The sequence below is a fragment of the Artemia sp. Qi Xiang Cuo genome, chromosome 3 (genome assembly GCF_049724085.1).
Source record: "Artemia sp. Qi Xiang Cuo chromosome 3, ASM4972408v1, whole genome shotgun sequence".
In the NCBI taxonomy this organism is placed as follows: domain Eukaryota; kingdom Metazoa; phylum Arthropoda; class Branchiopoda; order Anostraca; family Artemiidae; genus Artemia; species Artemia sp. Qi Xiang Cuo.
The window spans coordinates 49,287,812-49,312,164 of NC_142796.1; the positions used below are offsets into that span (position 1 = coordinate 49,287,812).

The 24,353-nt window shown below is 32.8% G+C and overlaps 2 protein-coding genes across 2 annotated transcripts in view; one reads left to right on the plus strand and one right to left on the minus strand.

Annotated features, from left to right (window-relative positions):
* LOC148954219 (uncharacterized) overlaps positions 1–15,325 on the plus strand; it is a 76,354-nt gene extending 61,029 nt beyond the window's left edge. The window contains exon 6 of the mRNA XM_089086200.1: positions 15,127–15,325. Coding sequence (XP_088942326.1) covers positions 15,127–15,225 — 99 coding nt within the window. The 3' untranslated portion in view covers positions 15,226–15,325. The remainder of the gene's footprint in view (positions 1–15,126) is intronic.
* The window catches only part of LOC148954218 (prostamide/prostaglandin F synthase-like), a 516,813-nt gene that overhangs the window by 90,243 nt on the left and 402,217 nt on the right, over positions 1–24,353 (minus strand). The gene's annotated exons all lie outside the window — the stretch shown is intronic.

The following is a 24,353-nucleotide window of genomic DNA, read 5'->3' on the forward strand; positions in this document are numbered from 1 at the left end:
TTTTAATTATTCGGCCTTTGTGATTAAGGGGTCATTTTTAAAGAATTGGAACAAAATTCGAACTTTAGCTTAAAGAGCAAGGTATTGACTAGGGGGTGAACCCCCTAATATACGTATTAAAAATATATGAATATTTCTTCATTTGTTTCCTCTTTAAAACATTAGGAACTTGTTGCTTTTTGTGTTTTGCATAATTGTAATTCCTTGTTTTTGCAAATATTCTTCAGTTTTATTGCCTTCTATGTCAAAAGGCACTTACCGCCATAATTTGGCAATGTCCGTGTCCACATTAAAACTAATAGTTTTATAATTGTGCCATACCAATGTAGTATCATGTAGCATCCAAATGCACATGATAGCGTATATATTTTTCATGATTGCTGTTTTTATAAAACGAACGTAAAGTATTCTTTATATGAAAGGGGCTGTCCCCTCCTCAATGCATCGCTCTTTACGCTAAAGTTTTTTTTGTTTAAAAAACGAGGGCAACTAGGCGCCCTCCCACGCTCATTTTTTTCTCAAAGTCATACAATTAAAACTTTGAGATAGCCATTTTGTTCAGCATTGTCGAAAATTTAATAAATATGTCTTTCAGGATGACTTAATCTCCCACAGTTCCCAGGGAAAGGGCTGCAAGTTATGAACTTTGCCCATTGCTCACATATTGTATTGGTTATTGGAAAGTATACAGACATTTTCAGGAAGAATTTTTTTCTGGTGGGGGGAGAGGCTGGAAGAGGGGGTTACTCAGGAGAATCTTTCCGTGGAGGATGTTTCTTTGGGGTAAGGGATATTTCTATGAAGGGGGTGCCGGATTTCCTAGCATTATTTAAAAAACCGATCTGAAATGTAAATTAAAAAAAAGGAGTTTTTTTTCAACTGAAAGTAAGGAACAACATTATAACTTAAAAGGAACAGAAATAATTACGTATATTAAGGGGTTCTCCCCCAATACAATACCTCGCTCTTTACGCTACAATTTTTTTTTAGTACTTTCAAAAGAGGTTTATGAATTAATTTTTTTTTTAACTTTTAACGTAAAGAACGTGGTATTGACTAAGGGGAGAACCCTCTCATATACGTAATAACATATACGCAATAAACAAAACAATAAAAAAAACAAGCGATACGGCTCAATAGTAATCGAAACTTTTAAAAAACGATTTTGGAATTTTGATGTCAATAAATGTATCAAAAGAATGGGCTTATAATGCTGATTCTAAATATATAAATTTTATTAAGTTTAGTATTACTCATCAAAGGCTACGAGCCTGAGAAAATTTAACTTCTTTTTTAAAGAGGGGGGAAACATCCCCTACAAGTGAATGAATTTTAATAAAAATCACAGCGTCAGAGTCGGAGCATCAAAAAACCTTATTATATAGGATTCAAGCTTATTTCTGCAAAAATCTGCAACTTAGTATTTTTCTCCAAAAGGAAAATGTACGAATATAGAAGTTAGTTACGTAAGTTAATTTGTAAATTACGTCAGAACCAAATTTAGAGACAGCCATTTAGCAAAAAAAAAGTAAAATTTTTATGCAAATTTTGTTTACTTAAATGACGGTAGTAGTAAGCTAGAATGCACTCCAGCCAGTGATTGCGTAATATGCCTTACCACGGGCCAGGCATCTATATATTTGAACCCTATGCCTGAGGCATGGATATGTGTGTAGGTTTTCAATGCATTGGACGGTTACCAGGGTCATTTGCAAAGAGGAATGACGTAGTTTCAAAGTTCACTGCCTTTTTGGTGATAAGCCCAAAAAACCAGCACGTCTTGTTTCATCGTTATGCAATTATTTTTGTATGCTCGCGTAAAGCATCTAGTACCACAGCCAGTGATTGCGGTTGTTTTTTTTATGTTAAATCCGTGGTCATTCATCTGTAAGTTGATTAGTAGGTTTTTTTTTTTAAAAACTTGGCTATTCGTTTCATGGGTTTCATTAATATAACGAGTAATGCATTTGAAAATGGTAATTACTTCTTTAGTTTACGAGATTTGCGAATTTTTTTTGCGAAAAGATATTTGCGAAAAGATATTTGCTTAGACGCTTACAAGGGACATTGCTAGAAAGTATTCAATAGCTTAATTGAAAAGTAACGATAGAATGACATTGTGACTTGACGTAGCTTTACCTCACCGATGTGGTCTGTATAATACGTAAGTAACGTTTGAAAAATATTGTCAATTTAAAAAGAAATGGCTGAAAACTGTTATGAGGGGGTTTGGGTTGCAGAGAGGGGTGAGTTGCACGAGGGTTCAGTTACAGAGGATACAGGTGCACGGAGGGAGTTCGGTAATACACGGGGACAGTTACCAGGGGGGGTCAGTGGCCCGGGGCGAAGCCCTTTTTTTTTCGTAAATCGGGCTCCCTGTTTTCAAAATCCCTTTTTCTTCTGAGGCTTGGAGCATTTGGTGACTAGAGATTAAACGTAATGAAATTTAGCACGGAGGTTCAGTTGTACAGGTGTTTCAGTTATACAGGGGTTCAGTTACATGGTGTTTATTTGTTTTAAATAAGTATTTTTTGTATATTTTAAAAGAACTGGTCTGTTATTTAGAGACTGTCGCTCATAATTCAATGTGATTTTTCTTTACTTGACGCTCAATGAATGAAATCTTTTGGATTTATATCTTGAGTGTTTGCCTCTTTTAATATTAATTTTCGTTGCTTAAGTTAGTAAGGTTAATAATTCCGTGTGATTTTTCTTTACTTGGTGGTCATTAAAAACGAAATTTTTGTGTTAAATAAGTAGTTTTTGTATCTTTTAAAAGAGCTTTACGGGGATGGAGAGACTCAGTTGCCTAATTCCGTGTGATTTTTATTTACTTGATGGTCATTAAAAACGAAATTTTTATGTTAAATAAGTAGTTTTTGTATCTTTTAAAAGAGCTTTACGTGGATTGAGACTCAGTAGCCTAATTCCGTGTGATTTTTCTGTACTTGATGGTCAGTTAAAACGAATTTTTAGGGTTAAATAAGTAGTTTTTTTATCTATTAAAAAAGAGCTTTAATAGTATTGAGAGACTCAGTTGACTAATTCCGTGTGATTTTTATTTCCTTGGTGGTCATTAAAAACGAAATTTTTATGTTAAATAAGTAGTTTTTGTATATTTTAAAAGAGCTTTACGTGGATTGAGAGACTCAGTTGCCAAATTCTATGTGATTTTTCTTTACTTGATTGTCATTAAAAAACGAAATTTTAGTGTTAAAAAAGTAGTTTGAGTTTAATTAAAATTTAAAAACATGTTTTAGCGATCAACTTTGTAATGATTCAGTGTGATTTTTCTTTACTGGTTTGTAAATAAAAACGATATGTGTGTGTTAAATTAGTAGTTTTTGTATCTTTTAATTGTGCTTTACTGGGATTGAGAGACTCAGTTGACAAATTCCGTGTGATTTTTGTTTACTTGGTGGTCTTTAAAAACTAAATTTTTGTTTTAAATAATTAGTTTTTGAATATTTTAAAAGAGCTTTACGGGGTTTGAGAGACTCAGTTGCCTAATTCCGTGTGGTTTTTCCTTACTTGGTAGTCATTAAAAACGAAATTTTTGTGTTAAATAAGTAGTTTTTTCTATCTTTTAAAAGAGCTTTATGGGGTTTGAGAGACTCAGTTGCCTGTTTCCGTGTGTTTTTTGTTTACTTGGTGTTCTTGACAAACGAAATTTTTGTGTTAAATAATTAGTTTTTGAATCTTTTAAAATAGCTTTACGGGGTTTGAGAGACTCAGTTGCCTAATTCCGTGTGGTTTTTCTTTACTTGGTAGTCATTAAAAACAAAATTTTCGTGTTAAATAATTAGTTTTTGTATATTTTAAAATAGCTTTAAGGGGTTTGAGAGACTCAGATGACTGTTTCCGTGTGGTTTTTCTTTACTTGGTGGTCATTAAAAACGAAATTTTTGTGTTAAATAAGTAGTTTTTGTATCTTTTAAAAGAGCTTTAAGGGGTTTGAGAGACTCTGTAATGCAATAGTTTTTCATTAAAGAAAATCAATATCATAAAATTGTTTAATTAAAACTTTTTTAAAACTTCTAAATTTTTCAACTTTATTTATTTTTTTCTTTCTGTACATAACTCAAAATGTCAAAGTATGCTTACAGTTCTAACAATTGCGCTCTGTGATTGGTCAGAGACACGATGTGACTTTCCCACTGGCATTCTATGACCGGTTATTGAAAGCGCTCTGTGATTGGTCAGAGACATGATGTGACTTTCCCACTGGTATTCTATGACTGGTTATTGACACAACCTAATCTATTGCATGTATTAAATCAGTATTTTTTACGCAGTGGAACGATAAACACATAAGTCATATCTTTAAAAAAAGTGAAGATGGAACATTTTAATAAAGTGTGTTTACATAACAAGGTTATTGTAGCATTGAATGCCGACAAAGAGAAATATTTAAACTTTGAAACAAGTACAGGTGGTAGCACTATTGGAAATGTATGCATGCATTGTCATGACAGTAAGGAATTAAATTTCTTTGGAATACCGAAAAATTCAACTCTTATGTTGGTGGTTATGCGAGATTGAGATCTCCAGAGATGATTGCACTCAAAGAGAATGCCAACATAAAAATAATCATTGATGATAGAGGACAACTCCTTGCTACTGTTGCAGGTAACACATTACCTACTGATACATACAATCGTCAACTTTCGGGTATTAGCATTCAACTGAAGATCAATAAAAGAAAGGACTACTCTTCTACTAATATCGTAAACCATATCTTGTCTACATGCCTAAACTGTTACCTGTGTAAAAATAATGTGATAATAGACAGTGAAATTGCCAGAAAAATAAAAAGGGCATTGTCAGAAAATATCACGATGGAATATAAAGATGAATCGATGAAAAACAAAGCACCAGCAAATGTTACTGCCATTGATCAAACAGTCATTGAACCAAATAATACCAAAGACGAAAAGCATATTGAGCCTTTTGATGAGACACCAGTAAAAATTGTGTATGACTCAAAATGGAATAATGATTATTCTACTGATTACGAACTAAGAGAAGACAATAGCTATAATATCAAGAGAGAACATGGTGAACTATTTTATGGAACAGATTCAAAATGTCCAAAGTTAATTGTTGATATTAATAATGTATCATAATATATTTATTGTATTAATATTCTACATAGCATTATTTCATTAAAAATATATTTTGCATTACATTGCTATGTGTTCATTATTTTTAGAGTAAGCTAGCATATCAAACGTTTAGAATGTCGAATAAAACGTCGGAGATGTAAGAAAAGGAATTTGCATACATCTATTGTCAGACACATGGGGACAAATTTTTTCTTGAATTCACCTCCTGGTATGACGAAACTCTAAGTAAGCTACAAACTCTGTCTTGAAGTTACCTCATGGATACACAATGCAGAAATTTCATTTAAGAAATTATCAAAAATTGTAAGTAAGTAGCAAATTCTTTCAAAAATATGTTAATACGTTTAAGCAATAAATATCTTTAAGCTTAACCTGTCTTTATTCTTTAGAATAGTTTTATTCATTTCATTAAATTATGAAGAAATTGTAAGTAAGTAACAATAGCTTTCTTGAATTCACTTCCTTGACACAATACAGATATTTAATTCAACAAATAATAATAAAATCGCAAGTAAGTAATAAAGTCTTTATTGTTTACCCCTATTGAATACACAATACTGAAATGTCATTCAAGAAATTATGAAGGATTTCTAAATAGGTAACACACTCATGCTACCTCATGGATACACAATGCAGAAATTTAATTTAAGAAATTATGAAAAATTTTAAGTAAGTAGCAAATTCTTTCTTGAATTCGCCTCCTGGGTAAATAAAAAAGACAGTTCATTAAAGAAATTATGAAAAAATTGTAAGTAAGTAGCAAATTCTTTCTTGAATTCACCTGCTGAATAAACAAAAAGACATTTCGTTCGAGAAATTATGACAAAATTCCAAGTAAGTAACAAACTCTTTATTATTTTCATGACTTAGATACACGTTGTAGAAATTTAATTCAAGAAATTATGAAAAATTCTCAGTAAGTAGCAATTACTTTATTGAAGTCAACTCTTGCATACAAAATACGAAATTTACATTTAATAAATTATTAAAAAAAAACAATTTCTTTCTTGAAGTCAACTCTTGGATACACAATACGGAAATTTCATTCAAGAAATTATGAAAATATTTGTAAGTAAGAAACAAACTCTTTTTTTTTTAACCTCTTGGATATACAGTACAGATACTTCATTCAAGAAATTATGAAAAATCGCAAGTAAGTAACTTTTTTTCTCTTTATCAAAAACAATTTTCACTTAGCTACACGACGTAGAAATTTAATTCGAGAAATTAGGAAAAAATACTCAGTAAGTAACAATTTCTTTCTTTAAGTCAACTCATGGATACACAATATGGAAATTTCATTCGAGAATTTCATGACTTATATAAACGATGTAGAAATTTGATTCAAGAAATTATGAAAAATTCTCAGTAAGTAACAATTTCTTTCTTGAAGTCATCTCTTGGATACACAATGCGGAAATTTCATTCAAGAAATTATGAAAATACTTGTAAGTAAGTAACAAACTCTTTATTGATTTCACCTCTTGGATATACAGTACAGATACTTCATTCAAGAAATTATGAAAAAATCGCAAGTAAGTAACTTTTTTCTCTTTATCACAAACAATTTTCACTTAGCTAAATGATGTAGAAATTTAATTCATGAAATTATTGAAAAATTCTCAGTAAGTAACAATTTCTTTCTTGAAGTCAACTCTTGGATACGCAATACGGAAATTTGATTCAAGAAATTATGAAAAAATTGTAACTAAGTAGCAAATTTTCTTGAATTTACCTGCTGGACAAACAAAAAAGAAATTTCGTTCAAGAAATTATGACAAAATTCTAAGTAAGTAACAAACTTTTATTGTTTTCACGAGTTAGATATACGACGTAGAAATTAAATTCAAGAAATTATTAAAAATTCTCATTCTAAGTAAAAAATTCCTTCTTGAATTCACCTTTTGTATAAACAAAAAAAAAAAAAAAGACATTTCGTTCAAGAAATTATGACAAAATTCTTAGTAAGTAAAAAACTTTATTTTTTTAACGAGTTAGATATATGATGTAGAAATTAAATTCATGAAATTATGAAAAAAATTCTCAGTAAGTAACCATTTCTTTCTTGAAGTTAACTCTTGGATACACAATACGGAAATTTCATTCAAGAAATTATGAAAATATTTGTAAGTAAGTAACAAACTTTTATTAATTTCACTTTGGATATACAGTACAGATATTTCATTCAAGAAATTATGAAAAATCGCAAGTAAGTAGCTTTTTTTTCTTTATCACAAACAATTTTCACTTAGCTACATGATGTGGGAAATTTAATTCAAGAAATTATGAAAAATTTTCAGTAAGTAACAATTTCTTTCTTGAAGTCAACTTGGATACACATATACGGAAATTTCATTCAAGAAATTATAAAAATATTTGTAAGTAAGTAACAAGCTCTTTATTGATTTCACCTCTTGAATATACAGTACAGATACTTCATTCAAGAAACGTGATTAAACACGTTTTGAAACTACATGCTATTTGTATGCCTTTCTGGCACCTTTCCAAATGAACAGGGATTCCCACTGGTTCCTACACATTGCAAAAAAGTGAGCAGTACGAAAACTCCGCGTTTTCAACCAGACTGGTTTTTTAGGGACCAATAAGGAGAGATATGCAAATTCGACATAGCTTTATTTCATTTTTGAAGGTTCATTTAGACGAAGTTACGGGCGCGCCCGTAACTTCGTCTAAATGAACCTTAAAAAATGAAATAAAGCTATGTCGAATTTGCATCTCTCCTTATTGGTCCATAAAAACCCAGTCTGGTTGAAAACGTGGAGTTATCGTACTGCTCACTTTTTTGCAAGGTGTAGGAACCAGTGGGGACTCCCCGCTCGTGTGGAAAGGTGCCAAGGAACGGAATACAAAGAGCATGTAGTGTCAAAACGTGTTTAATCACGTTTCTTGAATGAAGTATCTGTACTGTATATTCAAAAGGTGAAATCAATAAAGAGCTTGTTACTTACTTACAAATATTTTTTATAATTTCTTGAATGAAATTTCCTTAGTGTGTGTATAAATTAGTTGACTACGAGACGTAATTTTTTTAATACCTACAATTTTTTCATATTTTCAGTAATTAAATTCCCACTAAACTTTTTCTAATTTACTACTTGATGTTTATAAGAAAAAAAAAAGCTCAATAATTGCTATTTTTTAATAGTTTATTGAATGTAGTATATCCACTGTATATCCAAGAGGTGAAATTTATAAAGATTTTGTTAATTACTTACAAATATTTTCATAATTTATTGAATTAAATTTACGTATTGTGTATCCAAGAGTTAACTTCAAGAAAGAAATGGTTAATTACTTAGAATTTTTTTAATAATTTAATTAATTTTATTTAAAACACTTTTTAATAAATCGTTAAAAAAAATAATTTTTTTTATTTATGATATTTTTTGAAATTTTTCTGTAAAGAAATGTCTTTTTTTTTTTTTTTTTTTTTTTTTGTTTATCCAACATTTTTAATACCTAACTTAATTTATTAATTTTATTTTTAATTTTTAAATAATTATTTTAATTAAATTATTGTGCTTTTATATAAAAATTTAAAAAAAAAAAGATTTTGTTAGTTACTTAGAATTTTGTCATAATTTCTTGAACGAAATTTCTTTTTTGTTTGTCCAGCAGGTAAATTCAAGAAAGAATTTGCTACTTAGTTACAATTTTTTCATAATTTCTTGAATCAAATTTCCGTATTGCGTATCCAAGAGTTGACTTCAAGAAAGAAATTGTTACTTACTGAGAATTTTTCAATAATTTCTTGAATTAAATTTCTACATCATTTAGCTAAGTGAAAATTGTTTGTGATAAAGAGAAAAAAGTTACTTACTTGCGATTTTTTCACAATTTCTTGAATGAAGTATCTGTACTGTATATCCAAGAGGTGAAATCAATAAAGAGTTTGTTACTTACTTACAAATATTTTCATAATTTCTTGAATTAAATTTCCGCATTGTGTATCCAAGAGACGACTTCAAGAAAGAAATTGTTACTTACTGAGAATTTTTTCATAATTTCTTGAATAAAATTTCTGCATCGTGTATCTAAGTCATGAAATTCTTGAATGAAATTTCCGTATTGTGTATCCATGAGTTGACTTCAAGAAAGAACGTGTTACTTACTGAGATTTTTTTTACTAATTTATTGAATTAAATTTCTACATCGTGTAGCTAAGTGAAAATTGTTTTTGATAAAGAGAAAAAAAAGTTACTTACTTGAGATTTTTTCATAATTTCTTGAATGAAGTATCTGTACTGTATATCCAATAGGTGAAAACAAAAATATTTTGTTACTTACTTGAAAATATTTTCATAATTTCTTTAATGAAATTTCTGTATTGTGTATCCAAGAGTTGACTTCAAGAAAGAAATTGTTTTTTTTTCATAATTTCTTAAATTAAATTTCCGTATTGTGTATACAAGAGTTGACTTCAAGAAAGAAATTGCTACTTACTGAGAATTTTTTCATAATTTCTTGAATTAAATTTCTACAACGTGTATCTAAGTCATGAAAACAATAAAGAGTTTGTTACTTACTTGGAATTTTGTCATAATTTCTCGAACGAAATGTCTTTTTTGTATATTCAGCATGTGAATTCAAGAAAGAATTTGCTACTTACTTACAATTTTTCATAATTTCTTTACTGAATTGTCTTTTTTACTTACCCAGGAGGCTAATTCAAGAAAGAAATTACTACTTACTTAAAATTTTTTATAGTTTCTTAAACGAAATTTCTGCATTGTGTATCCATGAGGTAACATCAGTGTGTTACCTATTTAGAAATCCTTCATAATTTCTTGAATGAAATTTCAGTATTGTGTATCCAATAGGGGAAAATAATAAAGACTTTATTACTTACTTGCGATTTTATTATTATTTATTGAATTAAATATCTGTATTGGGTCCAGGAAGCGAATTCAAGAAAGCTATTGTTACTTACTTACAATTTCTTCATAATTTAATGAAATGAATAAAACTATTCTAAAGAATAAAGACGGGTTAGGCTTAAAGATATTTATTGCTTAAACGTATTAACATATTTTTGAAAGAATTTGCTACTTACTTACAATTTTTGATAATTTCTTAAATGAAATTTCTGCATTGTGTATCCATGAGGTAACTTCAAGACAGAGTTTGTAGCTTACTTAGAGTTTCGTCATAATTTCTTGAATGAAATGTCTTTTTTTATTTATCCAGGAGGTGAATTCAAGAAAAAATTTGTCCCCATGTGTCTGACAATAGATGTATGCAAATTCCTTTTCTTACATCTCCGACGTTTTATTAGACATTCTAAACGTTTGATATGCTAGCTTACTCTAAAAATAATGAACACATAGCAATGTAATGCAAAATATATTTTTAATGAAATAATGCTATGTAGAATATTAATACAATAAATATATTATGATACATTATTAATATCAACAATTAACTTTGGACATTTTGAATCTTTTCCATAAAATAGTTCACCATGTTCTCTCTTGATATTATAGCTATTGTCTTCTCTTAGTTCGTAATCAGTAGAATAATCATTATTCCATTTTGAGTCATACACAATTTTTACTGGTGTCTCATCAAAAGGCTCAATATGCTTTTCGTCTTTGGTATTATTTGGTTCAATGACTGTTTGACCAATGTCAGTAACGTTTGCTGGTGCTTTGTTTTTCATCGATTCATAGTTATATTCCATCGTGATATTTTCTGACAATGCTCTTTTTATTTTTCTGGCAATTTCACTGTCTATTATCACATTATTTTTACACAGGTAACAGTTTCGGCACTTAGACAAGATATGGTTTACGATATTAGTAGAAGAGTAGGCCTTTCTTTTATTGATCTTCAGTTGAATGCTAATACCTGAAAGGTGACGATAGGATGTATCAGTAGGTAATGTGTTACCTGCAACAGTAGCAAGGAGTTGTCCTCTATCATCAATGATTATTTTTATGTTGGCATTATCTTTGAGTGCAATCATCTCTGGAGATCTAAATCTCGAATATCCAAAAAAATTAGATTTTAATTTTTTCTGTATTCCAAAGAAATTTAATTCCTTACTGTCATGACAATGCATGAATACATTTCCAATAGTGCTACCACCTGTACTTGTTTCAAAGTTTAAATATTTCTCTTTGTCGGCATTCAATGCTACAATAACCTTGTTATGTAAACACACTTTATTAAAATGTTCCATCTTCACTTTTTTTTTTAAAGATATGACTTATGTGTTTATCGTTCCACTGCGTAAAAAATACTGATTTAATACATGCAATAGATTAGGTTGTGTCAATAACCAGTCATAGAATACCAGTGGGAAAGTCACATCGTGTCTCTGACCAATCACAGAGCGCTGTCAATAACTGGTCATAGAATGCCAGTGGGAAAGTCACATCGTGTCTCTGACCAATCATAGAGCGCAATTGTTAGAACTGTAAGCATATTTTGACATTTTAAGTTATGTACATAAATAAAAAAATAAATAAAGTTGAAAAATTTCGAATTTTTAAAAAAGTTTGAATTAAAAACTTTTAGGATATTTAGTGTCTTTAATGAAAAACTATTGCATTACAGAGTCTCTCAAACCCCTTAAAGCTCTTTTAAAAGATAGAAAAACTACTTATTTAACACAAAAATTTCGTTTTTAATGACCACAAAGTAAAGAAAAAACACACGGAAACCGGCATCTGAGTCTCTCAAACCCCTTAAAGCTATTTTAAAAGATAAAAAAACTACTTATTTAACACTAAAATTTAGTTTTTAATGACTACAAAGTAAAGAAAAACCACACGGAATTAGGCAACTGAGTCTCTCAAACCCCTTAAAGATATTTTAAAAGATTAAAAAAATACTTATTTAACACAAAAATTTCGTTTTTAAAGACCCCCAAGTAAACAAAAACCTCACGGAAACAGGCAACTGAGTCTCTCAAACCCCTTACCGAAATATATTAATTTTGAAAATCGAAGGAAATAAAACAAAAAGTACTAAATTTTGTTCTACCAAGTAAAGAAAAACATCACGGGCAAGTTAAACTGTGAATATAAATAACCTTCCAAATCTATAAATATTTGCAAAAACTCAAACTTAAAAAACCAAATAACGTATGTAAAGACCACCAAGTAACGAAAATACACACGGACTTTGGCAACTGAGTCTCTCAATCCCCGTACAGCTCTTTTAAAAGATACAAAAACAACTTAGTTAACACAAAATTTTCGTTTTTAATGACCATCAATTAAAGAATAATCACACGGAATTAGGCAACTGAGTCTCTCAATCCCCGTAAAGCTCTTTTAAAAGATAAAAAAACTACTTATTTAACACAAAAATTTCGTTTTTAATGAACATCAAGTAATTAAAAATCACACGGAATTAGGCAACTGAGTCTCTCAATCCCCGTAAAGCTATTTTAAAAGATACAAAAACTACTTATTTCACAATAATATTTCATTTTTAATGACTACCAAGTAAAGAAAAATCACACGGAATTAGGCAACTGAGTCTCTCCATCCCCGTAAAGCTCTTTTAAAAGATACAAAAACTCATTAATTAACAAAAAAATTTCGTATTTAATGACTACCCAGAAAAGAGAAACCACACGGACTTAGGCCACTGAGTGTCTCAATACCCGTAAAGATCTTTTAAAAGATACAATAACTACTTATTTAACACTAAAATTTCGTTTTTAATGACCATCAAGTAAATAAAAATCACACGGAATTAGGCAACTGAGTCTCTCACTCCCCTTAAAGATCTTTTAAAAGATACAAAAACAACTTATTAAACAAAAAAAGTTCGTTTTTAATGACCATCAAGTAAAGAAAAATCACCCGGAATTAGGCAACTGAGTCTCTCAATCCCCGTAAAGCTCTTTTAAAAGATACAAAAACTACTTAGTTAACACAAAAATTTCGTTTTTAATGACCATCAAGTAAAAAAAAATCACACGGAATTAGGCAACTGAGTCTCTCAATCCCCGTAAAGCTCTTTTAAAAGATACAAAAACTACTTATTAAACACGATTAAAAATTATGTAATGAACATAAAGTAAATAACAAACACACTGTAGTATGCAACTGAGTCTCTCAATCACCGTAAAGATCTTTTAAAAGATACAAAAACTACTTATTTAACAAAATAATTTCGTTTTTTATGACCATCAAGTAAAAAAAAATCACACGGAATTAGGCAACTGAGTCTCTCAATCCCCGTAAAGCTCTTTTAAAAGATACAAAAACTACTTATTTAACACAAAAAATACCTTTGTATAGAGCCACAAGTAAAGAAAAAACACAAGTACATAGGCAACTGAGTCTCTCAATCCCCGTAAAGTTCTTTTAAAAGATACAAAAACTACTTATTTAACACAAAGAACCCCCATGTAACTGAACCCCTGTATAACTGAAACCCCTGTACAACTGAACCTCTGTGCTAAATTTCATTACGTTTAATATCTAGTCACCAAATGCTCCAAGCCTCAGAAGAAAAAGGGATTTTGAAAACAGGGAGCCCGATTTACGAAAAAAAAAAGGGATACCCCCCGTGCAACTGAACCCCCCTTGTAACTGAACCCGTGGATAACCGAAACCCTCCGTGCAACTGTATCCTCGTTAACTGAACCCGCGTGCAACTCACCCCGCTCTGCCACCCACCCCCCGCCTACCCCGGGTCCGCCAGGTAGTTTTAAATTGACAATATTTTTCAAACGTTACTTACGTATTATACAGACCACATCGGCGAGGTAAAGCTAGGTCAAGTCACAATGTCATTCTATCGTTACTTTTCAATCAAGCTATTGAATACTTTCTAGCAATGTCCCTTGTAAGCGTCTACACAAATATCTTTTCGCAAATATCTTTTCGCAAAAAAAAAAATTCGCAAATCTCGTAAACTAAAGAAGTAATTACCCTTTTCAAATGCATTACTCGTTCTATTAATGAAACCCATGAAACGAATAGCCAAGTTTTTAAAAAAAAAACTACTAATCAACTTACAGATGAATGACCACGGATTTAACATAAAAAAAAACTCGCATATCACTGGACTGTGGTACTAGATGCTACGTACAGAAAATAATTGCATAACGATGAAACAAGACGTGCTGGTTTTTTGGAGCTTATCACCAAAAAGGCAGTGAACTTTGAAACTGCGTCATTCCTCTTGGCAAATGACCCTGGTAACTCGTCCAATGCCTTGAAAACTTACACACATATCCATGCCTCAGGCATAGGGTTCAAATATATAGATGCCTGGCCCGTGGTAAGGCATATTACGCAATCACTGGCCGGAGTGCATTCTAGCATACTACTGACGGTGAGCCAGAATAAAAGCTGTATTAACTAAAAAACGATCAGAAATTAAATAATAAAACAAGTTTTTTAAACTGATAGTAAGGAGTGACATTAAAACTTAAAACGAACAGAAATTATTCCGTATATGAAAGAGGCTATCCCCTCCTCAATGCCTAGCTCTTTACGCTAAAGTTTGACTCTTTACGCTAAAATTTTTTATTGTTTGAAAAATAGAGTTGTGAGAGAGTCAAACTTCAGCGTAAAGAGCGAGGTGACAGCCCCTTTCATATAAGGAATAAGGTTTTCATTGTTTAAAAAAAATAAAGAGTTGCGAGAAAGTCAAACTTTAGCGTGAACAGCGAGGCGTTGAGGAGGGGACAGCCCCTTTCATATACGGAATAATTTCTGTTCGTTTTAAGTTTTAATGTGGCTCCTTACTTTCAGTTTAAAAAATTTATTTTTTTTTTTTAATATATATATATATATTCAATTATTGTTCGTTTAATAATATAAGATAACCTTCAAAGTATCTAGTTTAGAGTCTTAACGTGAGGATGTTGGTGAAGGGAAATGTTCTTCTGTCCAAATTAATCTTTTTGCTCTCTTGAAAAAGTTGACTGGAGGGGGGGGGGTATTTAAAGTGCCTTACCACATGAGTTCAGCAGAGTTCAATGAATTGTAATTCCTTATACCATTTCCAGACAACTACTACAAAAACGGCAGCTGTGATTCCATCCAGCAGAATATCACCTCGTCTGGCTTCTTTGGTTGGCTTTAGGAGGGAGCAGCGACAGCCATGAACAACACCAATGAACGAGTAAGGACTTGAAATGGAAGAGCTCTTTATTTTTATTCGATAACCACTTTTTGATTACTTTTTTATTATATTTGTAAACATTGCTTATAGCAGGTCTTTTATTTAAATTATGTAAACAGGCACAACGAGATAGAGATTGGATTGGTGGGGAGGGGGACGAAGTCAATGGGTCTTGCTTTAGGCGTGCCCAATTTGTTTATAGTATAGTTTTTTCATCTGTTGCATATTAAGTGTTGTTTTATTGATCATAGAATTTAACGATTTCAATTGAAAAGATAATCAAATAAACAGGGTTGTAGTGGAGCTGGAGCGGAGCAACGCAACGGCACTGCTTTTGAGGGAGGAGTGGCGCTCCGATATTGATTTGTTCCGTCCGCGGGAATGTTAATTGTGTATTTCGAGCTCACGCGGGTAAAACACGAACCTGCACTAGCATCACTGTGCTTTGACACCACGCCACTTACTTGCGCGAGACTTCCAGCCTAACCTCACTCTTGTTTTGTTTATTTACGTATTTTATTTGTCGTGTAAACAGTTACGTTCTAGCAATTGGAATCGTTGCCCTTAGTGATAGTATTTGTGATTACTGGTGGACTATTTATGATGTGATATGATTCAGATATGATTTAAAATAGCAAATACTAGTCAAAAACAAAAATCCATTATCTTTTATTTTTAATAGAGGATCTGTAAATAAAACAGCCTCAGAACTTCATAACAAAAACATTGACATTTGAAAGTGAAGCGGTGACGTTTGAAGCAAAAGAACCTATTTGTGTTGAAAGTACAAATTCGGAAACTGAAAGACAAGGAGTCAAATGCGATTGGCCAGACGTTTGGACAATGGATATGTGAGGTAAGAAAAAAGCTTATCCTTGGTTAGACTGTAGGGATGGAAAGTTGGGCTGCAAAATATGAAGCGATTTATCCAGCCCAGGTGCTTTTAAAGCCTAGTCGCATTTCTTTATCCAATGAATGGTGCTCTTACCACATCAAAAGTAATGGCTCCAAAACAGATGCTCAATTGAAATCGTTACGTAAAAAAATTATTGAACACAAGCAATCACAATCTCATTTGGCAGCACAAAAAATAATTGAAACTTCTAAAAAGCAGTTAATTGAAACAGTTTGTGACGCTTTCAATGAAACTCAAAAAGAATCAACCAAATCAGTTTTTAGGTCTGCTAATTATTTGGCTAAAAATTTTCGACCATTTTGATTTATTAGAACTACAATGATTAAATGGTGTCAATATTGGAGCTGGGCTATATTCCCGTCATAGTGTCACTACAATTGTAGATCACATTGCCCAAGAAATGAAGGTTAAAATAGCAAGTAAAATAAAGAATGAGGGAGGTAAGATCTCTATAATCTTAGACGAGTCCACTATACCTTAAGCTCCAAGTCAATTTTAATAGTTTATTTGAAGTGTGAAATTAACAAAAACAACGATCCGGAAACCTTGCTCTTAGATCTGATAGAAATTTCAGACCAAAAAGTGGAAACTGTATATGAAACAGTTACAAAAAGTCTCACTAAAATGGTTTGACCATGACTATAAAAAAAACTGTCAAAAACTAGTGATGGTGCCAATGTAATGCTAAGAAAACGTTCTGGTGTAGCTGTAAAGTTCCTAACTGAATTTCCCAATTTAATTATTTGGCACTGTATGAATCACAGAATAGAGCTTGCACTAATTGACTCTGTAGAAGAAGTGTCAGGAGTCAACCACTTCCAATCCTTTACGGACAAATTGTATAGAGTGTACAGTTTATCTCCTAAAAATCAACGCAGTTTATCAGAATGCGCATCTAATCTAAGTGCGCAACTAAACAAAACAGGGCGTGTTTTAAACAATAGATGGGTGGCTAGCTCATTAGAATTGTTACTGCGGTTTGATGTAGCTAGAGTGCCTTGGCGGCGCACTTTTCCTCTTGTAAAGATTATACAACCAGATCATCAACAGAAAGAAGCACTTTCAAGGGCCTCTTGAATCGACTAACCTCAAACCAGTTCTTAGTTCTTACTTGATTTAGCCGTCATGTATGACATACTTTGTGAGCTCGCCACACTGTCAGAGAGTCTCCAAATTCGTACAATGACAATTGTAAAAGCAGACAAACTTATTAGAAGGTCTTTTAGATACATCCAATCACTGAAGGAGAAACCAGGGACAAGAACCATAAAGGCTAAGATAGCTATAGAGGAAGTAGTTTTTTTTTTACTCTGTTACACTGAAACAAAATGAAAATTTTGTAACTATTAATGTACAACAACTACTATCAAGTGTGGCAAACAAACTCAACGGACGTCTGTTTACCATTTATGGACAGAATGAAGAGGCATACAAAAAACTATTATATGAATTTCAAGTATTGGACAAAGATCACTGGCCGACCCGACAGAAATTCCTGTGAAGTTTGGTGAAGAGGAAACACGCAGTTTGTGTAAAAGATTCAATTTGGTAAACGTAAAGTAAATTACTCTTTCAGAGAGTATCTTGACTGTAGTAGACGTGTCCCGGATGGGCTAATAGAACTAATTAACTGCACTAAGTTGATTAGTTGCAATTCAGCTGAGAGTGAACGTGGGTTCAGCCTAATGACCATTATTTTGACTCCAACAAGGAACCTGCTGACTGTTTCTCCCGTTTCTTCTCTTATTTGTAAAACCTCATGGAGTTCCTTTGACATCTTGGGACCCTGATCCCTTTGTTAAAACCTGGTTAAGGTCTCATCGTGCTGCTGATGACACTCGGACGCGAGTAGCCAAGAGTGAGAAAAACACAGAGGCAGAAGACATGAAGCACTCTGGACTTGCAGATATTAATTAAAACTTATAGTTAACACACTTCTAAATATCAACACTTACAATATTTCAAACTGTGTTTCTGTATATCTAATTTACAGCTGGTTATTATACTAATTTCAACTCATTCTCATTCATTCATTTCGATTGTTTTGCCTTTATAACCAAAGATCCAATTAGACCTGCATCGTTTGTGTATGGTACATGAATTTGAGCATGTCAATTTTTTAGCAGTAACTAACTAGGTCAACTAAATATTTGTATGATGTTTAAGAGTATAAAATCATATTTAGTTTTGCGTATTAAATTATCTAATGAATTGACATTTTTGAAAATTAAAAGTTTTACCATCTTAATGACTTATTATTAAATAAAGAAAGTTGTTTTTCCCTTGAAGATGAAATACACAAGTCTAGATATAACCAGCTCAAAACCATGTTCCGCACACACAACTCAAGTATTAAAATTTATAATAAAAAACATATGAAATTTGGTAAAGATCCTTCTTTCAAGGATAGACCATTAAAACTAAACTCTTGGGAAAGTCTAAGCAATAGCTTTGCCTTGGCTGGAAAGAATGTTTGGTCAATATATATAAAATCATATCATTGAGTTATGAAAGAAGTGAATATACTACTTAATGTCTTTTTGGTAAAATTCTACTTTAGCTACTTTTGACTATCTTGGAAAGGAGTTGGGCTAGGAAAATGAAACTTTCAGGGATGGAAGTACATGCTAAGGTATGTCCTAGGACGTTACTTTGAAGTACCTCCCTCCACTCCTCCCCCTCTATATAATGGTAAATTACTGCACATTACTAGTTGTTTTAGCTCACATTTCATCCTATATTACTTATCATAATTATAAATCACTGCTTTTCTTACACAACTTCAGCTTTTAAACTTGTTCACTGAAATATATTCATAAATCCTATTTTACTTTAACATTCATCTCTTTAAACTTATTTACTATGTACCTGATCTGCTTATGAAACCCGTTTGTAATAACACAACTTAGTTATCATAACCGCTTTAAAGGTATAATGCAAATGCAATGGGGTAGAAGAGCGCGTTGATAAGCAAGTCATTTAAACTATTAGTTACGGAAAGGATTTGACAAGAGATAAGACCAGTAAAAAAATCCAAATTGTTTTTAGGGGACAAATTATGTTATGAGAAGATGTTTTTATTTTTATCGGTCCATGCACTCATAAAGTTTCTGTTGAGTTTATTGAAACACTAGCATGGACTTTGTGTAGTTACGGACTCTCCATAAAACGTTTAAAAGTGCAGAGATGCACCTTAGCCAGGGGGGAAGTTGTGCTTGGGGTGGATTTCTAAGGGGAGAATTTTCCTCTGGAAGGGAAATTTCAAATGAATGAATAGTCACTACACAATGGTAGCCTGGGGAGTATTGATGGAATTGCTACATGAAATTCCTTTGAATTGTATTAAATTTTCATTGCCAAATGTTTTATTCGGCGATGTTCCGGGGGCTTTTTCCTTTCCGTTTTGCTTTCTGGAAAATAATTTCCATAGAAGATGGTATTTCTGGAGTGGCGAAGAAACCGATATATTTATAAAAGTCTTATTCCAATGAAAAAATGCTAAGGAGAATTTTTCAGGGTGAGTTGTCCACAAGCAATTTTACAGAGAGGGAAGATTCTCAGCGAGGAAAGAATTGTCAGGAGGGAATTTGACGGGGGGAGGTGCACTTTATATTGGATAAAATTTCAACAGAGGAGCTGTGTGAGGGGAAGGGGGGTATTTCATAGAGAGTGAGCCAGATTTAGCAGCATTTTTCGGCAAATAAGCCTAAATTATACCATACAGGAAGGATTGCCCCTGCTCAATACCGTATTCTTTACACTAAAGTTTGGCTGCTTACTAAAACTGAAAAAAGGGGCTTTTTAATTAGAATAGGAAGCTTTTTTAAAAGTGCCAACAGCTTTAGCGTAAAGAGCAAGGTATTGAAGAGGGGCGACCCTTCATATCCGGAATAAATCTTCCAAAACTAATATGCCAATTGTGTTTTAATTTTTAATGCACTGTGAGCCAAAATCAAACCAGCATTAGTTGAAAAATGTTCAGAAATTAAATAAAAAACTATTTTTTTTAACTGAAAGTAAGGAGTGACGTTAAACCTTAGAATGAACAGCAAGTATTCTGTATATGAAAGGGGCTGTCCTCTCCTCAACCCTAAGCTCTTTACGATAAAGTAACGTAAAGAGCGAGGCGGGGAGGAGGAGAGAGTCCCTTTCATATACAGTATAATTGCTGTTTATTTTAAGTTTTAGTGTCACTCCTTACTTTAAGTTTTAAAAAAAAAACTTGTTTTTATTACTTAATCTCATAAAGACGATACTTTTGTCAGCATATGAAGAGCCATGTATATTGCAATTATATCTGTCTGGTTTATATGTAAAGTAACAAAAGAGACGGAAATTAACGTACAAGAGGGTAGTGAAGAATTATGGTGTACAAAGTAATATTTGGCAGGGATAGTCACTAGTGATAAATCACTAGGGGTGGCAACATGATTGGATGATTTTCGGAACCAAATTTTTTTTGGGGTGGCACAAAGATTTCTGGAAAATCCCCAAAAATTTGGGAATAGTGCAAGCCCTGCTTGATTTCTAATCAGGAAAATCGAAATGCTTAAACCACATGAGAAAAGAAAAGCTCCGACTTTGCGGTTGACGCAATAACAAATTGCCGCAAAATTAATTCAGTCAACCAAACACCGCCGCCTCTTCCGGAGGCGCGCCAGCGACGTTGTGACACTTCAGTGGCGGTCAACCGAGCCTCTCGTTGGCGGCGTTTGGTTGATGCGCCGGCATGGTGCTGGGATCTAGATAAGACACAGAGCACTACAAACATCAGAATCGACTTAAGAGGACAAGTTATGTCATGGGAAGATGTGTTTGAAATCCTCCTTTGCCCCAAACTCAAAATTTTCAAAAATTTTACTTTAGAATTTTTTTTAAATATTTCTAAAGCGCTAAGACATGAAGTACTACAAATATCAGAATCAACTACATAAGGCAATTTTTGTGACGTTAAGATGCTCTTTGAACCACCTTACCCACCACGCTCAAAATTTTCTAAAATTCTATATTTTAACCTGTTTAAATATTTCTAAAGCCCGAAAAGATACAGTTCTATAAACATAAGAATCGAAGACAGAGGGCACTCTATCTCACGGGACGAGGTTTTGTAAGTCCCCCTTACCCTCAAACTAAAAATTTTCCAAAATTCTACTTTAGAAGCTTTTATAATATTTCTAAAGCACTAATAAATACAGTGCTAAAAACATCAGAATCTACTTCAGAGGACACGTTATATCACGGGAAGAGGTTTTGAAAATCCCACTTCCCCCCAAACACAAAATTTTCCAAAATTTTACTTTAGAAGCTTTTTTAAATATTTCTAAAGCGCTAAGACATAGAGCGCTACAAACATCAGAATCGACTTTAGAGGACAATTTATGTCATGGGAAGATGTTTTTGAAATCCCCCTTCCCTCCCAAACTCAAAATTTTCTAAAAGTCTACTCTAGAAGCTTTTTAAATATTTCCAAAACACTAATAGATAGAGCGCTACAAATATCGGAATCGACTTCAGAGGACAAATTGTGTTATGGGAAGATGTTTTTGAAATCCCCCTTCCCCCAAACTCAAAATTTTCCAAAATTTTACTTTCGAAGCTTTTTTAAATATTTCTAAAGCGCTAAGACATAGAGCGCTACAAAAATCAGAATCAAATTCAGAGGACAAATTATGTTATGGGATGATGTTTTTGAAATACCCCTTCCCCCCAAACACAAAATTTTCCAAAATTCTACTTTAGAAGCTTTTTAAAAATATTTCTAAAGCACTAAGACATAGAGCGCTACAAACATCAGAATCGACATTAGAGGATAAGTTATGTTATGGGAAGATGTGTTTTAAATCCTCCTTTGCCCCAAACTCAAAATTTTCCAAAATTTAACTTTAGAAGCTTTTTTAAATATTTCTAAAGCGCTAAGACATAGAGCGCTACAAACATCGGAATCGACTTTAGAGGACAAATTATAAACTATTTCTTACGAGGGTGCAAAGGTTTGCTGAAAGGATATTTGATAGCGGGTGGAGGGGGTGGGGGGGGGTGAGCAACCTGCTCGCGGTGCCGCTGCTTATAATAATCTAAGCTGACCATTTCGTTGGAACGTGTTGCACCAGAATAATACTCTAATATTCGGTTGATAAATTGTCTGTCTAACAAATTTGTCTGAGTTAGGTTACGTATTTAATGTATGCTATGATTTACCCCCCACCCCCTAATGTGCAAATATATAGCCCAAATTTGTTTTCCGTTACTATAACTCACAAATTTTTAAAGGTCATTCAAAGTTTTAGAAATCCCCCTTACCATTCATCCCATTCCCCCTTTCATACTCTAAAATCTGGTTGATAATTTGAAAAGCCTTATTTTCCACGGGGGTATTTTTTTTGGGGGGGGGGGGGATTTTCCGTGAGGGTATTTTCCACGGAGAGGTATTTTCCGGGGGGGGGGATTTTCCGGCGGGTATTCGCCAAGAACCACAAATTTGATGGTATGAGTTTTATTAAAATCTTTTACTTTTAGGGGTTGTTTCCCCCTTTTACGAAACTCAGACAAATTTGTTAGACAGGCAATTTATCAACCAGATTTCAGAGCATTATTCTGGTGCAACACTTTGCAAAAAATGGTCAGCTTAGATTAGTATAAGCAGGGGCACCGCGAGCAGGTTGCTGACCACTGCCCCCGCCCACCCCCGCCACCCGCGATCAAATCTCCTTTCAGCTGACCTTTGCACCCTCGAAAGAAAATTTTTATATAAGTTCCAACATTTTTTACATATTTTAAATCGCGGATGTAAAAAAAAAAGCAAAATTTTTCAACATTATAGGATTAAGCTATTTGAATATGTTTTATGTGGTTACCCAACTCAAAATGTTAAGGGGTTTCCCAAAAAAATAATCAAAACGAATATAGATTATTCGGTACTTGTGCATTATAAATAACCCACCGCTATAGACTGTACAAGGAAACCAGACGTGATTTCTTATTGCGTTTACAATATTTAAACTGTTGTTTTTTTTGGGGGTTTAGGGAGGGAAAAAGGTACCTGGGTTATGTTACGTATTTAATATATGCTATGATTTACCCCCCACCCCCTAAAGTGCAAATATATAGCCCAAATTTGTTTCTAAACTATAATATTTTCATCCTATTTTATTTCATTAGCAGTTTTAAGCTTAACTTCTTTCGTGTATAGTGGTGGGTTGTTTATAATTCACAAGTACCAGACAATCTATTGTTAGATATTTACGTTTACCCTTTCTCTCACTCACCCTCGTTAAACTTTAATCACGTCTTATAGCTTCTATTATGTCTAGTTATCAACTAAAATATTTTTCAACAAACCTTTTTATTTATTTAATAAAAAATTTTGTTATATAACATAAATTGCCAGATTTACTGTTGAAACGTTTTAAAAATTAATTAGTAAATAATACCCATAAAAAACAAATTAGTTGGGGTTATAAAGCTCCGATATATGTTTCATGAAATGGTGCATTCTCGAGGAGATTAAATATTTTTTTTTGAAATAGTGCTCTGCCAGATATCCTTCCATATGTTCTTCTCTTCTGCCATATCTGGGTATATTGTCTCGAACGTCACGCCAGTGTCTTTCGATGTTTTGTGTGTGAGCACCTGTTGCAGGGTCAACAAAATTTATGCTGCGGTTGACGCGTAAATGCTGATAGCCCTGGCTAGCCAGGCAATCGTAGGCCCTCCAACAGTCGCTGATAATTGTTGTCCCTGGCAGGATTCGGTTTTGGATAATTCCCAACAACGTGGCACTACTTCTATCTGGCACAGAAACCATGAATGAATTACCAGTTCCTCACTCTATTCCACCAAATACCCATTTACCCGCGAAAATATGACCACGATTATATTTAATCTTCCCAAATTTCGCTTCATCTACCTCAAAAATGACTCCTTCTCCCAAAGGAGTGGAGTTTGAATGACATATGTACATACAAACCTCTCTGCAGAACTGGCTCCAATCCACAAAGGTTTGTTTACAGTAAGTAACATTGTTGATCATGAAATCCTCCCTTGGAGGCGGTATTTGAAGCCAAATCATCAAAAAACGGAAATTTTCTAGCTCAGAAAGGTGTGAACGAGCCCTCCATGTTTTGTCATAGATCGATTTTGAAAAATTACACTTTACCTGAGAATATTCACGGCCACCTCGGATAGGTATAAGCCTA